General features: G+C 43.0%; 1 protein-coding gene across 2 annotated transcripts; it reads left to right on the top strand.

Annotated features, from left to right (window-relative positions):
* The first annotated feature begins 933 nt into the window (after positions 1-933).
* Positions 934-17,455, top strand: hmgcra (3-hydroxy-3-methylglutaryl-CoA reductase a). Of its 2 annotated transcripts, none has more exons than XM_087848852.1 (20): positions 934-1,075; positions 1,363-1,536; positions 1,618-1,729; positions 3,264-3,351; positions 3,427-3,511; positions 3,593-3,698; positions 5,170-5,276; positions 5,356-5,472; positions 5,549-5,709; positions 5,948-6,201; positions 6,276-6,436; positions 7,672-7,866; positions 10,335-10,493; positions 10,610-10,767; positions 11,924-12,029; positions 12,490-12,660; positions 14,263-14,403; positions 14,479-14,637; positions 16,531-16,685; positions 17,154-17,455. In XM_087848852.1, the coding sequence occupies exons 2-20, from the start codon at positions 1,375-1,377 to the stop codon at positions 17,203-17,205; spliced, it is 2,649 nt and encodes an 882-aa protein (XP_087704978.1). In that variant the 5' UTR covers positions 934-1,075; positions 1,363-1,374; the 3' UTR covers positions 17,206-17,455. The 2 variants fall into 2 exon arrangements, with proteins under 2 accessions (XP_087704978.1, XP_087704979.1); XM_087848853.1 differs by having other exon boundaries at positions 1,068-1,137.
* Positions 17,456-18,734: the final 1,279 nt, after the last annotated feature.

Here is an 18,734-nt window from a genome sequence, read left to right as displayed (position 1 = left end):
CTGCCATCACCAGTGTGTGAATGTGTGGATGACAGGTTGTGTAAAGCGCTCTACAAATACAGACCATTTACTCTAGAAAAAGGATTGTTTTGTTTGGCACTGTGTAGTTAAAGCTCGTTTTCCGGTTAAGAAGTGTTTCATGTTCTTTGTTTTTCATTACAGGTGAATAAAAACAGGCTCAGATATAATAATGAGAACTATCAATGTATCATTTTTATATTTCATATAAAAAGACAATTGAATATGCACAAACCTAAGCAGTACTTACTCAGTAACTCCTTACAATTTGTGTCTCCTTTCCTGTTAAACACCTGGATGTTAGATAAGGTTAAATAACTCTATTCCCCACATTTTATGTTCTGTTGTGCTATTAAACATATACACAAGATTATATATATATATATATATATATATGAAATACATTACATTTAGAGCAATACAGTGCAGTGACAAAAACTGTAAACAGGACAGTGATTAATGAAATACTGCAAAATGAAATATCAAACCTAAATCAGCTGAAGTGGAAGTGACATGACTGTGAAGACTGATGTCATGAAGTGGAGACAGAATCCAGTAACAACGCTGTATATATATATATATATATATATATATATATATATATATATATCCGCTGGATTCAAATGGTGCCGCTATATTGGCACTACATCGCGGTTAGAATGTGTTATTTAAAATGTATTTTATCATTATTTTTATTATTATATATATATGTTGTTGTTTTTTTATTCATTTAAAACAAATTAAAGGGGGGCTCTGAAGCCTAACAGCTGACTAACACGCCGTGATCTTTACATACAGCCCGGTGTGTGTGGCGAGATTAGTCGTTTTAGCTTTGGCCATGCCCTAGTACTAATGTCGCCTAGGAAACGGGGCGGGGCAACGACGCTAGCGAAGCGTCAGACGGACCTGATAGGTGGAAGTGCTGCATGACACCATAGCGTGCCATGGTTCCATCGGTGTGGTGACACTGGGAGGTGAAGCGCAGTGTAATCTGCAGCTTTGCGTCTCCTGCACGGCGGCTGCGTCAACCAGACCTCCGCAATCATCTTCTTACCAAGTAAGTCCGTCACTCACTCAACGACATTTTACCAGCAAAATAACAACAACCTGCAGGTTTATGTGAGTAATTGACTTATTGAAAGCGTATAAATAAAGTTTCTTATTTAGCACTTTAACATCGCTGTGGTGTAAAACCCCGTCAGTGATCATTTCTACTGTTATCTTAACGTATTAAGCGCTTTTGACCAGACGCTGTAGAAATCAAACCAATCCATCGTTTCAAACTGTCAGATTATCATCGGACATCCTCGGGAAGCTCTTCAGTTTACATGTGTTACGTTGTAGCCCCGCTGCAGCATGCTGACCCGCGTGTTCCGTGCCCACGGCCTCGCGGTGGCCTCTCACCCCTGGGAGGTGATCGTGGGGACAGTCACCCTCACTGTCTGCATGATGTCCATGAACATGTTCACTGGGAATGACCAGATATGTGGCTGGAACTTTGACTGCCCCAAAACAGAGGTGAGCAAAGTGTCAATAATAACAACGACACGTGTGTTTGTATTTTTAGTCTATTAATTTTGTTGTTTTTTATTATTGCAGGAAATTCTGAGCAGTGACGTCATCATCCTCACCATTACACGTTGTATCGCCATCGTCTATATTTACTTTCAGTTCCAGAACCTAAGACAGCTGGGCTCCAAATATATTTTAGGTACATTATCAGCAATGTTCCCTCTAAGTGCGCACTGCTGGCACGGACTCTGCGCACAGAAAATCTGCGTTGCGCACAAAAAAAAATCTAACCTGAATTGAGATTAAAATTAAAACAATTCAACAATTCTGTTCTGCAGTGTTAGTCAGTGACTGGCTGCTCCCGTATGGGATCAGAACGATGCCACCTTATCCCAAAGTCCAGCCAATGATGCGATTCACATTCGTATATACGCAGCTAATCAACGTCGTTGTCAGGCTATGACAGCGTCCTTATGTGCCACACCGGTGTTTTAGCAAAGCGGCTGATGTGAAGTGAAGCCACGTTAATGACAACGTGTACAACCATTGGAGATGTGAGCAGGACAGACGAACAACTGACGGACAAAGTGTGGACTTTATACCAGTTTTTAAATTGTGTTGATCGGCCGTAAAACCAGAGTTATGATAAAATATCTGCAATGTTTGTTTTTCTTCCTGAATACTGTCGTTGTTTATATTTACTGCGGGAAGAAACGGTAAAAACAGCGTTTTATAAGGAAAACGCTCGAAAGCGTGTGAGCAAAAACAAACCCCCAGCCTTTCCTATTGGTGGAAAAATGTATGTCGACCAATCAAAAAACGATATGGCAACATGGCATTTATTGTTTAGGGAGGGGGGAAGTTTTAGGAGTGACGGCGTGTTTGAGATGCGAGAGATTTGTGACGTTTAGCACAAATCTTGTGTAGTTAGTGTGTAGTTAGTGTGCAGTGTAGTCAATAGTGTTGTTGTGTGTGAACAATGAGGCGACTGCTGAGTGTTACAGGTGTTACAGCAGTGACACATCTGCTGCTGTCAGGCCTGCAGATATCAGCTGTTGTTCTCCTTCATCTCATAGTGGACAGAAATTATTTTTGGAGTGGCACAAATAATTTGTGTGGCATCAGATTTGATGCAGAACAGCTGATTGTTCTGTAAATAGTTTGAAATGTTTGTTTAAAAAACGCCTTGGCTGCATTTTTAGGTAAACAGCTGCAAAAACTTTGTTTGCAAAACTCAGTTACTTTTTTGAAGAAGTAACTATATAATTAATTACCCAACATTGGTCATTATTTACTGTATTTTGCAGACAGAGTTACAGACTCTCTCCCAGACCACAGACTCATAATACAGTCAGAGCTTTATTAAAAAAAAAAGAAAGAAAGTTGTGTTTTCAAAATTGGAGTTCAAGTTATTTTTACTTCCAATAGTGTGAACATGCTACAGGTCAGGAACAAGATCTTTTTAAATTTTCATTGTCAGTGGGCTAAAGCAGTTAATTAAAAGTAGTCTAACATAAATGCTGTAATTTGATTATTTTAATAAACATGTAACTTGGATGATTCGATGCTGGCGTGACCACAGTGCACACGTCTGCTGTCGCTCAGGGAGTTTGTGTGTTCGCTCAGACACATGAAACATTAGAGGGAACATTGGTCATCAGTGCTCATGTGTTTGTAGGACATGTCAGTGATGTTTCTTCCTTTTGACCTGACTCCATCTGCGTTTCCTGTAGGCATTGCTGGCCTTTTCACCATCTTCTCCAGCTTTGTATTCAGCACAGTTGTCATTCACTTCCTTGATAAGGAGCTCACTGGCCTCAAGTAAGGACACACTCGATAAAAAGGCCCTTTTTTGGAGCTCTTTCAGAAACTAAAGAGTTTGATCCTGTCTTTCAGTGAGGCTTTGCCCTTCTTTCTGCTTCTCATCGACCTCTCCAAAGCATGCGCGCTCGCCAAGTTCGCCTTAAGCTCTAGTTCTCAGGTACGCACTATTATATTTAGGTTTTTATTGCCACATCCTAACAGCAGCTGAGAAACTGAAATATCACTCATATGTTTTCAGGATGAAGTGAGGGATAACATTGCTCATGGGATGGCGGTACTTGGACCTGCCTTTACTTTGGATGCTCTGGTGGAATGCTTAGTGATCGGAGTGGGAACCATGTCAGGTATGTTGGGTGCTCGCACTAGGAGAGACTAGCTGTGGGTTCCTGAGCTTGTTTTCCACGGTTTCCATGAATGTGAGATACTGACACAAACATAATGTTTTACATGTAACCTGAAGCCACTTTTGTGTTGCTGTGAAGTAAGCACTGTTTGAATCATCTGTTTTCACAGCGTGCTGGAAGCTGTCGTGTATTTATGTCTGGTCACTTTAGCACCAGTTGAGTTTCCCACATGTTTTTTTTTTTCTTTCAAAGGTCTTTTTATTAGACAAAGGTTCCAATACAATGTATACAATAACACAAAATGCTTCAGAATATTCCAAAATTTCAATCTTGTTCCCACCCTAACCCTTAAAACAACAAATAATTGGCAGCCTGCTGCCCAAATAAACCAAAAAACAAACAGAAAAAAAACAAACAAAAGCAAAAAACAACAAACAGACTCATAAAAGAACATTTTTTTTAGACCCACGAACTGTATATCTAATTTTTTCTAAATCCATACAAGACATTACATCTTTTAGCCATTGTGTGTGTGAGGGGGGAGAAGAGTTTTTCCACTTCAGCAGTATCGCTCGCCTGGCCAACAATAATGAAAAGTTTAATGTTCTGAGTCTGGAGTTGGACAGATTCAGATTCTGGACCGCACCAAACAGCACAGAGTGGCTCTGGTTCAGACATGGTATGGAAAACAGATTTCCAAAAGGTGGACGAAGAAGGGCAGGACCAGTACATATGAAACAATGTACCAGGAGCACCCCCACACCTTACACAGTCTGGGTCCACCCCTGGGTATATGTGTGCCAGTCTATCCCTGGACCAATGCCCCCGATGAACTATCTTAAATTGGATAAGTGTATGTCGAGCACACATTGATATATTGTGAACCTGGCCAAGGATAGAGTCCCACAGTTCATCCGTAATATGAAAGGTAAGGTCCTTTTCCCATTTAGATTTGATAGCAGCTACTGAAGAGCCTTGTGAATTGGAAATTGAGCTGAGACTGATATTATGCCCCTTGAGGTTGGGTTGACCATTAAAAAATCATCTACTGGATTGTGTGGAGGCATTTGGGGGAATTCTGCTGTCACAGTCTGCACGTAGTGTCTGGCCTGTAAGAACAGAAAAAACTGAGCTGCAGCTATGCCAAAGAGTTTCCCACATGTTTGACTATTAATCACAAGTTTTCTTCTATTCATGAAATCATTTGGACATAACTCCATTTGTAATCAGATCAAAGGTTGTCTGTCTGCACAGTCGACTGAAGTGACATCAGCCAGGTGTGGTTTCTTCCCCCACAGGTCACCGAGCTGCCCACTACACTGAATTTATTGCTGTTATAATAGTGGACAGACTTTAGAAACTGGGTGTTGTTGTAGAGAGTGACTAACGCCTTTCTGTTCTCATAATTATGACGATGTAGAGGTGTGACGTGTTGTCGAGCACTGTTGGATGTCTGTGTGGTGTCTTGCAGGTGTACGGCAGTTGGAAATCATGTGCTGCTTTGGATGCATGTCTGTCCTGGCCAACTACTTTGTGTTCATGACTTTCTTCCCAGCATGTGTGTCCCTGTTGCTGGAGGTAAGGGCACAGCTCTCCTGCATTTGTCTGACATGTTGATGTTTGTTTCTTTGATTGCTCCTCTTATTTGTTCGTTCAGCTGTCCCGCGAGAGTCAGGGGGGCCATCCTATCTGGCAGCTCAACGATTTGTCCAGAGCCATGGAGGAGGAGGACAACAAGCCCAATCCTGTAACACAGAGGGTCAAAATGATCATGGTAAACGTCTAACGGGTTGCTTAGTGTCTTTGTCTTTCTTTGAAGTGTGTAATGTTTGTCTCTGCTCCACCTTCAGTCTCTCGGCCTGGTCATGGTTCATGCTCACAGCCGCTGGATTGCTGAACCGTTGTCCATAAAGTCTGCGGTGGACATGCTCGGGGTCGGCATGGAGCTGGACCACTTCTCGCCCAGGAGAATTGAGCCGGATAAACCTCTTTGGCAGTTCTACCTCACGAGGTGATGCAATAGTTTAGGTTGTTTTAATTTAACGTTGGCACAGCTGTGATAACTGCCCCATGGAGCGTTGCACATGTTGTTGAGCTGCTGGACGTTTGAGACATAAAGGGCAGAAACTCTGTGAAGAGATGGATGGTCAGGGTCACCTGTGAGGGAAGAGGCTGCTTTGTGTTTATAAGTTTTCCTGTTGTCGTGCTTTTCTGAAGTGAAACATGTTCCTCTTCGTCTCACCTTACAGGATGATAACGATGGACATAGAGCAGATGATCTGTCTGCTCTTGGCCCTGCTGCTCGCTATCAAGTACATCTTCTTTGAACAGGCTGAGATGGAGTCCACGCTGTCACTGAAGAACCCCATCTCCCTCTCCACACACACCCTAAATCCTCCATCCCCATCCGAGCCCTGCTGCAGGGAGGATCTAGTTACGTCACGATGCCACGCCCCTGCTCACGCCATGGCTGTTGCAGGACCTGCCCATAAGGAGGAGAGAGGTGTGTCTACTGATAGCGGTAAAACAGACGCACTTGTTAGCGCTTTGTTGTCAAATTCATCCTTGTTATCCTAGATGAGGTTATCCGGCCGCTGTCTGCTGCCGACAACGATCATCATCCAAGGAGCTTCTTTGTAACGAGGGAAGAAGAATCCAAGTGTGAGAGCACGGAGAACACGCCCCCCCAAAAGCCCAGAGACCTGAACCACTGTGTGGCCATCCTCAACGACCCCAAGGTCAGCCGCTAGACGCAGATCGCTGAAGCCTGAAAGCTGAGAACTCGTCCCACAAACGTTTAGTCATTTTCTTTATTTTGAATCATGCGATATTAAAACTGTTGCCATCAGTTGGGATCTTTTAAAGAATGCTAATAGTTTCCCACACTATCTGCTCAGGCATGCGTTATATATGTGCTGGACTTCAGGGTCGTTATGTTGCTTTGAACGCACTTATGCTAACATTAATGAAAGCAGCTCGTTTCAATCAGAGTGAAGAATCCAGTCAGTTAAACTCCTGACCTCATCAGTCGAGGGTGTCGGCCTCAGCGGCTTTGGTGTTAATGTGGAGAAGAGGGGAAAACAATGGCCCCCAAACAGGAAGTGCTTCCACGTGGAGGCCATTGACATGTTTGTCCTTCCTCATCTTCTCTGAATCATGTCGTTTCCCTTTCAGTTGAAACGTTCGGCTTTATCACGGGAAGACTGATAAGCCCACAAAAAGTTTTGATAATTTAGTAAGAGCAGCTAACTACAGATGGGACGGCCTTCACTTTAAAGCAGACCTGACCCCGCCTACCGCCACCTCGTTCAGTTGCAGTTTGATAAGTTAAACAGATCAGCTCTACTTAAAGAGACAATACCTGCAGTGATTGTAGAGCTGCAGTTTGCACACACTCGCCATGGTAACCTCAGACGCATTGATGTCTTTGAACGGTTCTTTTTCCAACGTGGAAAGATTTTCAAAAACAAGAATTTGGTTCACAAGTTTGAATTTTCTGTCATTTTTGTGGTAAAAGTACAAATACGGGGTCAAAAGTATTCACACACACAGCAGCTACTTTAAATAAACTCTGCCAATGATGCCAGAATCGGCCGACGTGCAGCTTACAAAGTAACTTTAAACCAAATTACCATGAAATTCAATGAATTAGTGAATGTTTGACCACAGCATGCATGCAGTCCACAGCATTTACTGCTGAGTTATGACTGTGTAGATATTTATATAAGCAGCATGTATGCTAAACTATAAATGGTGTCAATGCCAACAGTCATCATCATTTAATGAACTGGCTATGACCTGTTTTCCATAATGTTTATTTGTTGTGGGGGGAAAGATGAGATGTTTATGAAGACATAATTATTTCTGTCTTTTAGTTATTTGATCTTACTGTATATTATTTATTATCATGTATTTAAAGTAAATCCAGCGAGTGGTCTGTGCAGACTATAACTGATCGTTATGGTTGTTGCAGCTGGGCCCTCGTTTCCTGAGTGATGCTGAGGTGATGCTCCTGGTCAGCTCTAAACACGTCCCCGCCTACAAACTGGAAGCCATCATGGAGACCGCAGAGCGAGGCGTGGCCATTAGAAGAAAAATGTTATCAACCAAGCTTCCCTGTTCCTCTGCGCTCTCCTCTTTACCGTACACAAACTATGACTACTCGAAGGTGAGACACAACCACGTTCTCCTCTGTTGTAGTCGAATTTCTGCCTGAACTGCTCCAAACTTACCTCAACATTTCAAGCAGAGGGCCTCACCGCGGGGAAAGGAAAGGAGGAAGACTTGAGTAGTGTGTTGCACCTGTTACACATTCTTTGTTATAATCACCACACAACTGTAATGACTGTTCACACATCATAGCAAAGTCCTGTTAAGGAAGTAAAGTTTATTTTGATAAACAGGAAGTCACAAAGCGCTGGGTCAAACAAAGAAAACAGGCATCAAACAGATCAAACAAAAGGTCAAAGGTCATTAAGGTTAAAAAACTCAACAGAAGTTTTATTAAAACAAACATTTGTAACTGCAACATCTGACCATGTGAGCCTAGTTATACTGATCATTACCATTTATAATTATCAATATAACTGTAACATTAATGAACACAGAGCAGGGGGAGGAAAGCTCAGGTGTGTTTACAGTCGCACAGGTGACAACATGATCACGTCCTACAGGAGACGCACACGTACACAATAACTGTACACACTGAAGTACACAGTCAGTATAATGAGAGGGGCGTCTCAGTGTGAGCTACTGTATATGTATTTAGCTGTGTGTCATACAGTGGGGCAAAAAAGTATTTAGTCAGCCACCGATTGTGCAAGTTCCCCCACTTAAAATGATGACAGAGGTCAGTAATTTGCACCAGAGGTAGACTTCAACTGTGAGAGACAGAATGTGAAAAAAAAATCCATGAATTCACATGGTAGGATTTGTAAAGAATTTATTCGTAAATCAGGGTGGAAAATAAGTATTTGGTCACCTCAAACAAGGAAAATCCCTGGCTCTCACAGACCTGTAACGTCTTCTGTAAGAAGCTTTTCTGTCCCCCACTCGTTACCTGTATGAATGGCACCTGTTTGACCTCATCATCTGTATAAAAGACACCTGTCCACAGCCTCAACCAGTCAGACTCCAAACTCCGCCATGGCCAAGACCAAAGAGCTTTCGAAGGACACCAGGAAAAGAATTGTAGACCTGCACCAGACTGGGAAGAGTGAATCTACAATAGGCAAGCAGCTTGGTGTGAAAAAATCAACTGTGGGAGCGATCATCAGAAAATGGAAGACATACAAGACCACTGATAATCTCCCTCGATCTGGGGCTCCACGCAAGATCTCATCCCGTGGGGTCAAAATGATCATGAGAACGGTGAGCAAAGATCCCAGAACCACACGGGGGGACCTGGTGAATGACCTGCAGAGAGCTGGGACCAAAGTAACAAAGGTCACCATCAGTAACACACTACAACGGCAGGGAATCAAATCCTGCAGTGCCAGACGTGTTCCGCTGCTGAAGCCAGTGCATGTCCAGGCCCGTCTGAAGTTTGCCAGAGAGCACATGGATGATACAGCAGAGGATTGGGAGAATGTCATGTGGTCAGATGAAACCCAAGTAGAACTTTTTGGTATAAACTCAACTCGTCGTGTTTGGAGGAAGAAGAATACATCCCAAGAACACCATACCTACTGTGAAGCATGGGGGTGGAAACATCATGCTATGGGGCTGTTTTTCTGCCAAGGGGACAGGACGACTGATCCGTGTTAAGGACAGAATGAATGGGGCCAAGTATCGTGAGATTTTGAGCCAAAACCTCCTTCCATCAGTGAGAACTTTGAAGATGAAACGAGGCTGGGTCTTCCAACATGACAATGATCCAAAACACACCGCCCGGGCAACAAAGGAGTGGCTCCGTAAGAAGCATTTGAAAGTCCTGGAGTGGCCTAGCCAGTCTCCAGACCTCAACCCCATAGAAAATCTGTGGCGGGAGTTGAAAGTCCGTGTTGCTCGGCGACAGCCCCAAAACATCACTGCTCTTGAGAAGATCTGCATGGAGGAATGGGCCAAAATACCAGCTACTGTGTGTGCAAACCTGGTAAAGACCTATAGTAAACGTTTGACCTCTGTTATTGCCAACAAAGGTTATGTTACAAAGTATTGAGTTGTATTTTTGTTATTGACCAAATACTTATTTTCCACCCTGATTTACGAATAAATTCTTTACAAATCCTACCATGTGAATTCATGGATTTTTTTTTCACATTCTGTCTCTCACAGTTGAAGTGTACCTCTGGTGCAAATTACTGACCTCTGTCATCATTTTAAGTGGGGGAACTTGCACAATCGGTGGCTGACTAAATACTTTTTTGCCCCACTGTATATTGGGACATTTATGAGCTGCTCTGTTGTATCTGTGTTATTTATTTTAGTTACTGTCCTGAAGCACCTGTGACCAAATGATTTCCTCTGAGATTAATAAAGTTTTCACTTTCTTTTCTCTCACCTTGTTTACTGGGATGTCGTGGTCATTTCCAGTACAGTATTCATTTTCTAAGAAACTATTTTGGTAAAAACTTCGATTCTTAGATTTAAAATAAAATGTCAGTGAGTTATTTTGAACACAGTTTTGTTTTCCAGGTTGTCGGCACCTGCTGTGAGAATGTGATTGGCTATGTGCCCGTACCTGTGGGTGTGGCTGGACCACTACTTCTGGATGGGAAACAGTTCCAAGTTCCCATGGCAACTACAGAAGGCTGCTTGGTCGCCAGCACCAACCGCGGCTGTCGAGCAATCGCAGTGAGTGTTGCAGGTGTTGTTACTGCTGCTCTGCATGTGCTGCAGCATGAACGCAGTGAAAACACTGTGAACCATGTGTTAATATTTACCATATATATGTGTGTGTGTGTGTGTAGCTGGGTGGGGGAGCCCGTAGTCGTATCTTGGCTGACAGCATGACTCGGGGCCCTGTAGTCAGATTACCCTCTGCCTGCCGTGCTGCTGAAGTCAAAGCCTGGCTGGAGAGCAGCGATGGTTTCCAGGCCATCAAAGCCGCCTTTGACAACACCAGCAGGTAAACTGGTCTGCAGTGTGTGTTTGTGTGTGTGTTTGTGTGTCTGCAGTAGGGCTGCCACAAACCATTATTTTGATAGTCGACTAGTCACCGATTATTTTTGCGATTAGTCGACTAGTCAGATCATCATCCATTGGACGTAAAACGTACAGCTTATTGCACCAGCAGCATCTGCTCTTATATAACTATCATTAGCTTACAGCTTTAAGTGTTTAAGGTATGTGCTAACTAAAAATAAAGACAAGATGATAGTTTATTAAATTTTAATGAAATTTGCAGATTGTTTCGGTGAAGTTTAATAAACTCCTTGCTATCTAAAATATAACAGGACACTGGAGTAAATTCTCGAGCATCTCACACTTCTGATAATCAGCTGTCTGCTTGACGTTTATTCAGCTGTGTAAAAACTATAACTTTAATCTCAGCCAAACCGATTTACTCAGGAACAAATAAAATACTAAAAAAAAAGCCAAACAATAACATTTTTAAGTTATCTAAGTGACTTATATATCATGTTTAACCTGAGCAGTGAAAGACGACGGTGGGTTTGAAAACGATTAGCCGGGAGTCCGGTGTTCTCACGGCTCTAGTTAGCCTAGCCCCCGGCTAGCTATCGAGCTAGTGGGTAACAGACGTCTCCGAAAACGTCGGAGCACTTTTGAAAATATGTGGTGTCTTGATAAACTGAGCAGATATTTGAGGTTTACACAGCTACATTCTCGCCTGAAAATATGTTAAACGTTTATTTTGTGACCCAGAAAGAATAATAAGAGTAATATTAAAACTAACTAGCTGCCGCCATTGTTGGAAACTGAGCTGGGCTGCGCTATGAATTCTGGGACACAGCTTCTTCTTCTTCGGGGTTTAACGGCAGCTGGCATCCTTGTACATGCAGTGCTGCCATCTTCTGTTTCAGTCCGTTATTACACTCTTAAATCCTACTACTTATTCCTGCGTCTTTTGGGATCTTACAAAGCTTCAAACGACGTGTCGACTATTAAATCAGTCGTCGACGATTTTGATAGTCGACGTAATCGTGACTAGTCGACTAATCGTGGCAGCCCTAGTCTGCAGTCTCTGTTTGTGTGTCTGCAGTGTCTGATTGTGTGTCTGCAGTGTGTATTGTTTCTGTGTGACGGAGGATTGCTGTTTGCAGGTTTGCGAGGCTGCAGAAGCTGCTGGTGGGTCTGGCAGGGAGAAATCTTTATATCCGCTTTCATTCAAAGACTGGAGATGCGATGGGGATGAACATGATCTCTAAGGTAACTGTGGTCGTGTCTGCAGCTTTGTTTAATGTGGAGAAACACACGTGCTGTTTTGTTAAAGGGATTTCTGCGACTTCACCCGTTGCCTCCTGGTGGTGGTCAGAGGGCCCGGTGGCGCCAGTGTCCGGCAGCCTCGCCTCTGTCAGTGCGCCCCAGGGTGGCTGTGGCTACAATGTAGCTGCCATCACCAGTGTGTGAATGGGTGGATGACAGGATATGTAAAGTGCTTTGGGGTCCTTAGGGACTGAGTAAAGTGCTATACAAATACAGACCGTTTCACCGTTTACTTACACCATCACCCAGCGCTCACTCATACTGGATTAACAAAGGTTCTTATTCAGCACGTCTGGAAACACAGTTTTAGATGGATCAGCGTTTCTCAACATGAAACTGCGTCGCTGTGTCAGACGCATTTATGACGTAGCAACCATACGTGATGAATCTGATCTACCCGCAGGGCACAGAGGAGGCTCTGAGCTTACTGCAGCAGCACTTCCCAGAGCTGCAGGTGGTGGCTGTTAGTGGGAACTACTGCACAGACAAGAAGCCAGCCGCCATCAACTGGATCGAGGGCCGGGGAAAGTCTGCTGTCTGCGAAGCCACCATCCCTGCCAAGGTGGTCAGAGAGGTAGGAAACACTGTGTAACCTTTACTGGGACTAACTGTCTGCCAATAGTTTCAGCAGAAACCTGCAGCGAAGCAAACTTTCACTTTAAAGACTTGGAGAGTCGTAGAAGATGCACGTACTGACTCTACTTTTTAGAGAAGCATTCAATCTAAGCACAACCTTAAGAGTTGGGTTAAAACAGTCTGACAGAAAACAGGATTAAATTTGTCTCACAAACCTGAAGAAACAGGATCGAAGTTCAAAATTATTGATCATAACACTCAGAAGTCTGATGGACCTTTGTTGTCTCTCTCACAGGATGACGTCATAGAGCACAACTGTGTGGTTTCACCCACCAGGTGCAGTTAGAGTTCTTTACCTGTGCTACCTGTGAGTCACTGGGTGTGTCCCATCTGGACACTCCAGTGTCCTACTGGGGACCTGCTGAGCTGAACCAGTTTGTTCACAGGAAAAAACAATTTGAATGTCCAGAAGAGTTTCGAGGACTTGAGAAATGACCTGATATTTAAACTGCTGTTCTTAGTCTTAAAGGATCCACAGGTTTGAGTCAAACATGTTGATCTGATTTTTATTTTTTTTAACTCTTTTCTGCGGCACAAAACACTGAACTTCAGAATCACATTCTTTATAACACAATACTGTAAGAGTGCACACAGCACTGTGTTACAAAGAATCACTACAGTACTGTGTGCACAGTGGTGTGAGAAGTGTTTGGCCCTCATGTATTTATGTTCGTCACACCCGAATGTTTCCGATCATTAAAGACAACATGCAGTTTGTAAATGATGGTGTTTCTGTTTTCAGTTTCAGTTTTATTTGTCATATGCAAGTTAGCACAGGGTCAACATTGCAATGAAATGTGTTTGACGAGCAGCAGTCACTCAGCAGCATGATACAGTAGGAGAAAATATAATAAAATATAATAAAATAATAAATAAATAGAAAAATAGTAAGGAGCTAAATATTAGAGAGACGTGGTAAAAGAGAAAAGATGACTAAATATATATGTATGTATTTATATATGTATATATATATGTATAAATATATATATATGTATCTATAAATATAAATATATGTACACTAGTGATTAAATAAGAAAATCTTGAAAAGAAATATGACGGGAGGGCAGATGGGATATTGCACAGGAATGAGCAGCAGAAAATGACAGTATTGCACTTTAAATATAAATATCAATAACAATAAAGTGAAGTGACCAGTGCAGATTAAACAGAGTACTTGTGAAGCTGCAGGGTAGCTTCTCAGTGCTGTGTTGTGTGTGTTTAAGTGTTGTGGTTGAGGTGTCGTATGGCTTGATGGTAAAAACAGTCTTATGATTTAACCTACATGAAGCACATCTTTCTGGCAGAGACTCATCTTTAATCGAAACACTCACATTTAAAATTCTATTTTCATTTGAAAAGATTTGAATTTTAAAAAGTATTTAAAGTCTTTCCTGTTGTCATTTAACGACTCTTTGAGAGCGTCTCCACCTGTCAGGTCTCTGATGTAGCTCATTGGAAGCAAACCGTGCACTTGTCATAAATCACTTTGACGGTTTGTAAAATGACGACAGCGTTCATGCTGCTGTCTCGCTCCCTTCAGGTTTTGAAAACAAGCACAGAGGCTCTGGTGGACGTGAACATCAATAAGAACCTGGTGGGTTCAGCCATGGCAGGAAGCATCGGAGGCTTTAATGCACATTCAGCCAACCTGGTCACAGCCATCTACATAGCATGTGGACAGGTAAATGACCTGTGAGGAAATGCTGTGCAGCAGAGTTATTCCCATGTGTGTTAATGTGTGTGTGTGTGCATGCAGGACCCAGCTCAGTCAGTGGGCAGCAGTAACTGCATCACCCTCATGGAGCCGTCAGGCCCAGCAGGAGACGACCTGCACATCTGCTGCACCATGCCATCTATAGAGCTGGGCACTGTGGGAGGAGGAACCAACCTGCCTCCACAACAGGCCTGTCTGCAGGTACAAGCACATCAAGCATGTCAAGCAACCGAAGATCAACAGCTAACACTGGGCAGTCCTTTTCATTTTGAAGTGGTTACACAACTGTTAGATGTTTAGGATCATGTAATATTGTTCAGTTAGCGGTGTCAGTAATGACAATGACGAGAAAGACTGATGGATGTGTGTGAAGAGCTCAGCAGGAGGGAAGCCTGCAGAGTGAGCACAAAGTAAGAGGCTGTAAGAACTGTCAGTCATGTGACAGTAGATCAGTGAGCTGTCCTGAGTCACGTGAAGAGAGTTTAGCAGGCTGCTAGCTAAAGTGACGGGAGAGAAACCCCTGCAATCAGTGACAAAGCAAACCCGTTTACAGTTGATCGTCTGCAGCAGTGAAAACAATGATGTTACACTGAAGCAGGCGTAGCTTCCTCAACAATCCTTTTAAAGCTCTTTTTAAAAAGTTTTTATTTCTGCTTCCCTCCCAGTTCATGTCTGTCTGACTTGGACGATTACAAATCAGTGACACGTCCCCGAGCACTTTTTATTAAACACACACAGTGAACACATTTACTTTATGCAGATGTTAAATGTCCAGCAGTGTCCATAAAAATAAAACATTTTGGATTTCAGCTTGGACCGTGTCTCCATGACGACTGTTTTTAGTTTGCACAGTTGTGTTGTTGTACCTGTGCGTCTGCAGTGCGTCACAACTAGGGCTGCCACAAACGATTATTTTGATAGTCAACTAATCAGATCATCATCCATTGGATGTAAAACTACAGCTTATTGCACCAGCAGCATCTGCTCTTATATAACTATCATTAGCTTACAGCTTTAAGTGTTTCAGGTATGTGCTAACTAACAATAAAGACAAGATGATAGTTTATTAAATTTTAATGAAATTTGCAGATTGTTTCGGTGAAGTTTAATAAACTCCTTGCTATCTAAAATATAACAGGACACCGGAGTAAATTCTCGAGCATCTCACACTTCTGATAATCAGCTGTCTGCTTGATGTTTATCCAGCTGTGTAAAAACTATAACTTTAATCTCAGCCAAACCGATTTACTCAGGAACAAATAAAATACTGAAAAAAGCCAAACAATAACATTTTTAAGTTATCTAAGTGACTTATATATCATGTTTAACCTGAGTAGTGAAAGACGGCGGTGGGTTTGAAAACGATTTGCGGGAGTCCGGTGTTCTCACGGCTCTAGTGAGCCTAGCCCCCGGCTAGCTATCGAGCTAGTGGGTAGCAGACGTCTCCGAAAACGTCGGAGCGCTTTTGAAAATATGTGGTGTCTTGATAAACTGAGCAGATATTTGAGGTTTACACAGCTACATTCTCGCCTGAAAATATGTTAAACGTTTATTTTGTGACCCAGAAATAATAATAAGAGTAATATTAAAACTAACTAGCTGCCGCCATTGTTGGAAACTGAGCTGGGCTGCGCTATGAATTCTGGGACACAGCTTCTTCTTCTTCTTCGGGGTTTAACGGCAGCTGGCATCCTTGTACATGCAGTGCTGCCATCTTCTGTTTCAGTCCGTTATTACACTCTTAAATCCTACTACTTATTCCTGCGTCTTTTGGGATCTTACAAAGCTTCAAACGACGCGTCGACTATTAAATCAGTCGTCGACGATTTTGATAGTCGACGTAATCGTGGCAGCCCTAGTCACAACTAAAAACTTGATTTGATTTTAGGACCAAGAGCAAGTGTGAGCAGAAATACATGGCGTGCTGGTGCACAGTGACACAAACATGTGACAGTCGTGTGGTTTTTAGATCCTTACAGATCTCTTAAATGACAAAGATTACAGTCAAAAATGGATTAGCAGCACTGTTTCATTCAAAGCTGCATCAGTGAAGGATTTGGTTGCCATATAACTTGTGCGTTCACGTGTGTGTAGATGCTGGGTGTGCAAGGAGCCAGTCAGGACTGTCCAGGCGAGAACGCCCGACAGCTGGCCAGGATCGTGTGTGCCACCGTACTCGCTGGAGAGCTCTCACTGATGGCTGCTCTGGCTGCTGGGCATCTGGTCAAGAGTCACATGACCCACAACAGGTAAGAGCCTGTAATCCAGTGTTGGAGTTACGTTATTATAAACTGCAATGGAATTTAAAAACAAAATCTGTGTGTGTGGTTGGAGGATGTGTTTGTGCCGATGGGGGGTTCTTGTAGAACAAAGGGGGGCCTTGCAAAAACAGTTTGGGAACCACCTTCTTAGACTAATTTGTATTTGTATGTATTTGTGTTTGTACAAACTCTTACCTAATGAGTCTTTATCTGCAGCCAGTCAAACAGCAGAGCTGCACTTCACTGATTTGTGTTATTGAGCTGTTCCTGATATTTGCAGGGCTGTCACAGTGTTGTCAAAATCAGAATAATTCATTTAAATGATTGTGTTATACTTAAAATGTGAATGTCAATAATCATTATTTAATTCTACCACAAAGATCTAATGACTCTGTTTGTCTTTGTTTTGGTGCAACGATGCCATGATGGCGCCTGCTCTGACTCTTCTGTTCACAGGTCGAAGGTGAACCTGCAGGAGACGGGAACGTGCACCAGGGAAGCATCGTGAAAGAACAGCTGGGGCTGCTGGGAAAACTCTTACTGGAAACATGTGGCCAATCAGAAAGCAGCGAGTGATTCATCACTGACCTTAAAGACGATTCAAGTCAAAGAGACTTTCTGCTGAGCAGTTTCTATTCTGACATTAAGGATGAATCAGTATGTTCACATGAACAATCAGTTCATGACTTCTTGTATTTCAGCAGAATGATGTAAACTTCACAGCCCACAGGATTCAAATTAAAGTCCCTCCCCTCCTACGTCCAGTCTTACAGCTGTGAATACAAATACCATCATACCTGTAACTGATGTGTGAGACATGCTGTTTATCACACTTTATGCTTCATAATTATTTCATTTCCTTCTCTAACAAGGACACGTTTCAGTTGTTAAACATTCAGTCTGCACTTCAGTCTTAGACAGGGGTGGGAAACTCCAGGCCTCGAGGGCCGGTGTCCTGCAGGTTTTAGATGTCCTTGAACCATCACAGCTGATTTAAAGGCTAAATTACCTCTTCAACATGTCCTGCAGTTCTCCAGAGGCCTGGTAACGAACTAATCATGTGATTCAGGTGTGTTGACCCAGGGTGAGATCTAAAACCTGCAGGACCCTCGAGGCCTGGAGTGGCCCACCCCTGGTCTTAGAGAACTACTGATTACATTTAGCTGGTTTTATAAAAACGTGTCCACATCCTGACACAAACACTACAATACTGCACAAAAGTAAAAGCACATTCGTGGTAATGCAACAGTAGCTGACTGCCTTTGACCATAACAGCACACGTGACAGCAACATTAGCGTTGCTGCTGCAGACGTGTGGATCCAACAGAAGTCGTCATCACACAGAAGCTCAACCACAGCTTTATGTGCTGGAAATGGCAAAGCAGCTGAGTTACAGGCTGACAGAAGGTCACGCACCACGAGGGAGCTCACAACAGGCAACGAAGGGAACAGCCCACAGCTGACACTAATCCAGATTAAAGGAAGCAAAATTACAGATTAAAATGACAGAGGAGACTATCAAAATAAAACAGGGAAACAGCACAGAGACCCAGGCTGGGAATCAGTGGACTCAGATGAAGTCAGGACCAAACCAGTACAGAGAACCAGAACAGCAACACCTGCCCAGCCCCAAAGACTCAGGACCGTGACAAACTCCATCACACATCACTCATGGTGCTGGTTGTGGAGGTCGGTCAGCTGGCCTGTTGTTTCTTCTTCTTTCAGCTGCTCTCTGTAGGGTCGCCCACAGAGGGTCATCACCCTGTTCCTCACCCACTGCATGCCCTTCATCACTGCATCCACGAGCCTCCTCATTGGTCTGTTTCTTGTCCTCATCTCTGAGAGCTCCATTTTCTGGATCCCTCTCTTAATTCAGTGATTTAAGCAGATGAAAATCTGAAGATTGTGTATTCAGCCTGTACTCTGATACCCCTCAACAAAACCCAGTGATATCAATTGACTTTAGAAGTCACCTGATTAGATAATCCAGTTGGATGGAGCTAAACACATGGCAGAAAACCTGTTGGAGGCTGCAAA

Source organism: Neolamprologus brichardi, chromosome 12 (genome assembly GCF_056152115.1).
Source record: "Neolamprologus brichardi isolate AB-2024 chromosome 12, ASM5615211v1, whole genome shotgun sequence".
Classification (NCBI taxonomy): domain Eukaryota; kingdom Metazoa; phylum Chordata; class Actinopteri; order Cichliformes; family Cichlidae; genus Neolamprologus; species Neolamprologus brichardi.
Note: the sequence above shows the minus strand (reverse complement) of the source record. Positions and strands in the feature narration are given on the sequence as shown.

Coding starts and splice junctions, on each gene's coding strand:
- hmgcra (XM_087848852.1), top strand. CDS start 1,375: ATGCTGACCCGCGTGTTCCGTGCCCACGGCCTCGCGGTGGCCTCTCAC. Junction 3,512..3,592: donor CCTTAAGCTCTAGTTCTCAG/GTACGCACTATT, acceptor ATATGTTTTCAG/GATGAAGTGAGGGATAACAT. Junction 6,202..6,275: donor TGCCCATAAGGAGGAGAGAG/GTGTGTCTACTG, acceptor TTGTTATCCTAG/ATGAGGTTATCCGGCCGCTG.